This window comes from Echinops telfairi, unplaced genomic scaffold (genome assembly GCF_000313985.2).
Source record: "Echinops telfairi isolate 266 unplaced genomic scaffold, ASM31398v2 ScPeMD7_10;HRSCAF=50, whole genome shotgun sequence".
NCBI lineage: Eukaryota > Metazoa > Chordata > Mammalia > Afrosoricida > Tenrecidae > Echinops > Echinops telfairi.
The window spans coordinates 1,428,635-1,432,656 of NW_022103907.1; the positions used below are offsets into that span (position 1 = coordinate 1,428,635).

General features: G+C 58.1%; 1 protein-coding gene across 1 annotated transcript in view; it reads right to left on the bottom strand.

Moving 5' to 3' along the window:
- Positions 1–4,022, bottom strand: part of LOC101655063 (phospholipase B1, membrane-associated-like) — a 170,554-nt gene that overhangs the window by 23,824 nt on the left and 142,708 nt on the right. Inside the window, exons 35-38 of the mRNA XM_013006835.2 lie at positions 3,886–3,944; positions 2,277–2,344; positions 2,039–2,082; positions 1,704–1,803 (exon numbers count right to left, since the gene is read on the bottom strand). Coding sequence (XP_012862289.2) covers positions 1,704–1,803; positions 2,039–2,082; positions 2,277–2,344; positions 3,886–3,944 — 271 coding nt within the window. The remainder of the gene's footprint in view (positions 1–1,703; positions 1,804–2,038; positions 2,083–2,276; positions 2,345–3,885; positions 3,945–4,022) is intronic.

Consider the following 4,022-nt stretch of genomic DNA (forward strand, 5'->3'; position numbering starts at 1 on the left):
GCGTATCTTCATAAAATGATGATAATCACAGTCCTTAGCTATTGATATCCTGGCTCCATAGAGCGCAGCCTTTGGGGAAAAAATCAATTCCTCTCACGAATGATGTTGAGGAGCCGGCATGGCTTCCTGTGACGCTGAGACATCAGCTGAGCACGGGCCCACCTTCCGGCGGCGGGGGTGGGTGGGTGGTGTATGTGTGTGTATGTGGGGGGAGTGGAGTAGGGGGTGGGAATGAGCAAGCCCAGCTGGTGCAGTTTCCCTGGTGATGGGAGCCTAGCAATCCTTGTACGAAGCAAATCCCCAGCATGTTCCATGCAGAAAAGCAATGAACCCGGTCAGGCGTTTCAGTTGTTATCTCCTCCGGAGGTCGGAGAGAAAACAAGCAGCCACCGTGCTGTGGTGTAGTGGGCAACAACTCTAACTGCTCCGGGGGCAGACGGAAGGCTTGGAGGTTCAGAGGCAGGGGCCGGAAGGAGATGGGGGTGGGTGACATCCATGGGAGGTTCTGTACTGAGTTCTCAGGGGGCTGACCTGTATCTCTGCGGGGCAGGGAACCTGAGCTGAGCCAGTGGGCCCGCTGGGACTGCTCCGGGACCCAGCCTGGCTTCCTGTCAAGCCACCTCCAAGGGCTCTCTCCTCTGGTGACTTACTGAGTGACCGTCAGCTCACGCAGTCAGGACATTTTTTAAGCCTCTGTGACCCATCATAGTGCCTGTCTGAGCCAGCATGAGGACTGCCTCAGCCAGGGGACAGAGCCCCTTTTGCCGTGGGTGACTTGGTCTTTGGTCCTGATTCTGCTCTAGGACAACATCTCAGAGCGATGAGTGAGGGCCCACCCAGCCACGAGGGATCCCCTGGGCACTCCGTGCTGACCAAGCCTCAGGAGGCCTGTGGTCAGGACAATAGAAACCTGGACAGGTGGGGACTCCGTGGAACTGTCCAAGCTAGCAAGGGAGAACATTTGGCTCAAGGGAGTGAATGTTCCTTGGGGAGATGGAAGCTCTTTGCTGAAGCTCACCCCACCCCAACATCAGCATGGAGTGAGGAGAGGTGGAAAGGTCATCCGAAGGCACTGATACCAGAACAGCCAGAATCCTGGCTCCCCTAGAGGACGGGGGTGGCAGGAGAGGTCTGGGAGCAGAGGGCTGAGCACCAGACCCAGGCAGCTGCAGGGAGCCCCATCGGAAGGGACACAGGGCTGGTCTGTGGCACGAGGGGGCCTAGCCACCAAGCCTGGTTCATCTCATGCTCCCAGGGACTCTGGGACCCTGACGTCCTGACGCTGCTGGTGGACAGTGGGACAGCATCAGCCAGGGGAGCAGAGCCCGCCAGCCCGGTGACATGACTTCTGACCATCCATCTCTCACCACGCAGCAGCTATGGAAGAGCGAGCTTGGGTTTCTGCCTACTGTTTGCCGGCTGCGTTCCTGGGGCTAATTAACGGCGGGTGTGTGTGAGTTCTGCACAGACGGACGTGAGGACAGGTGAACGAGCTGCGTGCGGGATGAACGCGGCCTCGTCGTGTTTGCCCACCTGTGGGGAGGGTATCGCAGACACAGGCAGCCTGCGCTGCGGCAAGATGACCGCATGAAGGTTCAGCCTCGGTCAGGGACGCAGGGAGGGCAGGCCCTGCCTCTCTCTACTCCAGGTTCCTGCCCTGTGCCCTCCACGCTACCTTCCTACGCCCACCTGCCTCTACTCACCGAGCCCGGGCCCCTTCCGCGGCTGCGTTCAGCCCTGCTGTCTCCGCCTGGGTGCCGGTTGAGAAGCCCTGGAGCTGAGGGTTGAACATCTTCAGGATGTCTGATGGAGGGAAGAAGCAGAGTGCCCAGGTAAGGGGCAGCAGAGGTTCCCCTGGGCAGTAAGGTAGACGTGCAGTGTTGGGACACGGGCATGGGCATGGGGATTCTAGCTGCCCGGGGCTGCTGACGGCCCTCCTTACAGGCCACCTTCTTGTCCCTCCCTGCAGGGGAAGGCCTGGCCACCCTCAGGGGTTCTGATGGCGACGGTGATGGTTCCCGCCAACGCTGCTACTTACTGGGGAGGGTGGTGTGGGTCTCCAGCCTCCCATCTCCGCCAATGCTGAGGACGAGAAGGCACACGTCTTCAAACCACACCCACTAGCTGCAGCCCTGACTTCTTATCCCCACCACCCTCGAGGACTAACAGGAGCGTATTCCTGCGCCTCCCGGCTCTGACCCAATTCCCTCTCTGGAGAGGGACACACCGTCCTGCCTGCGTGAGGGGTATCACCAATAGAAGAGGCACCACCTCACCTCCACGAGAGTCCCCTCCAGGACATTAACAGGTCACTGGAGTTGCTTGGCCGGGCTCCCACTGCTGTCTGTGAAGGCAAAGAGGAGGTTGTGGGCGGCAGGGCAGGCTGAGGACGATGGGGGAAGGTCCCGCTCGCCCTGCTGCAGACCTGGACCTGCCCTTTGCACTGACCTCTCGTCGGGCCGCAGGATCCTTAACTCTGAGTGGCCTTGACACATTCTTCTCCTCCATCCCCTACACTACAACCCACAGTCAAGCCCTACGGAGCCTTCCTGCTGACACCCACCCCTCTCTTTTGACAATGGGCCACGTGCCCAGCATCTCCCTCCCCTCCCCCCATGGATGGCCTGGTGCCTGACCTCCTGCCTCAGTGCCCTTCTCACGAACAGGGCTACTGGCCGACTCTTCTGCACCCACTCCTTTCTTCAGGCCTCCCTGCTCCTCTGACCCGCAGTGGGTCTCAGTTGCTGCTCAGGGGCAGAGAAGCCCCTTGCCGACTCCTGGGAGCATGCGAACCTGGCTTCCCTCTCCTTCCTCCTCAGCTGTTCGTGCAAACCCTCAGCCCCAAGGAGGGGGCTGGCGCACCACTTGTGAAGCGCTGAAGGCCCGGGCTTGGCCTGTCACCCACTCCATCCCGCAATCTTTCTGCAAGGCTGAACTTGGCTTTTCCAGTCCCTGAAATCTCTGACCCATTCTCAGACCCTGTCAGTTCTATTTCCTCTCTACAACTTTTTTTAAAAGAGAATTTCTTTAGACACTTACAAAGGCAACATGGTCACCCTAATCAATGAAGCTACACGATTAAAAAAAAATGCATAATCCATCCCCCTTAAAAATCCTGTCCCTGCCTCCCACCTGCAATGGTTCAGTCTCCCCTCCTCACTCTCCCATGCGCATACATCTATCCACACTCCACCATAGCTTATCAGGGGTCACAGCCTGCGTGTACCCTGCCACGGGGCACACAAACACACACTGTAAAGTCCCGTGGGTCTGCAATCTTTCTGGGCACATTCTGTGGTTGGTTTTCCAGCAGAACATGTCTCTTGTACCATTACGGGGCCCCACACCTCTTCCCCTTCAGAATGGCTTGCGTTGTTTCTTGTACCCAGGAATAGATGTATAACTGGCTAGTTTCATGCAGTTAGTGAGATTGTGTTATATCCCAGGAACTTGGGCCACCTCTATCAGAAAGAAGGCATCCTGAAATGGGGGCGGGAGGCCTTTGGTAGGGTGGGTGGAGAGGAGTTCCCAGATCAAGGCAGGATCAAGACCAGGATAGGAGCTACAATACATACACACACACACACACACACACACAGACACACACACACACAGAGTGCCTGGGAACAGTGGTTACAGAGAAGTTGTCCTCTCTGGGGATTGAGGAGGCTGTGTGGAAGAGGGGTGGTGTCTGAGCTGGCTGTGGAAAGATGGGGTGACTTGGCCTCCATGGCTGCCTTTCCGTGTCTGGCACCAGTAAGCCTTCCACAGAGGTGGACTAACTGCTGAAGGTGAGGACCGATGCTCTCAAAGAGCAGATTCTTCAAGGGGCCCGATGGTCTGAGCGCCCCGCCCCCCACCTTTGGCTTGTGGCTCAGTACTCACCGTCAGCGCGTCACCCAGGGCAGCCACCACTTGGATGTCTGCAGGCTGGAGCTGATGAACTAGAGGAGACAGGCAAGAAGATTGGGTGGTCGGGGATCTGCCTCTCCAGATGCAAGCTCCAGGGGAGTCCAGGATGT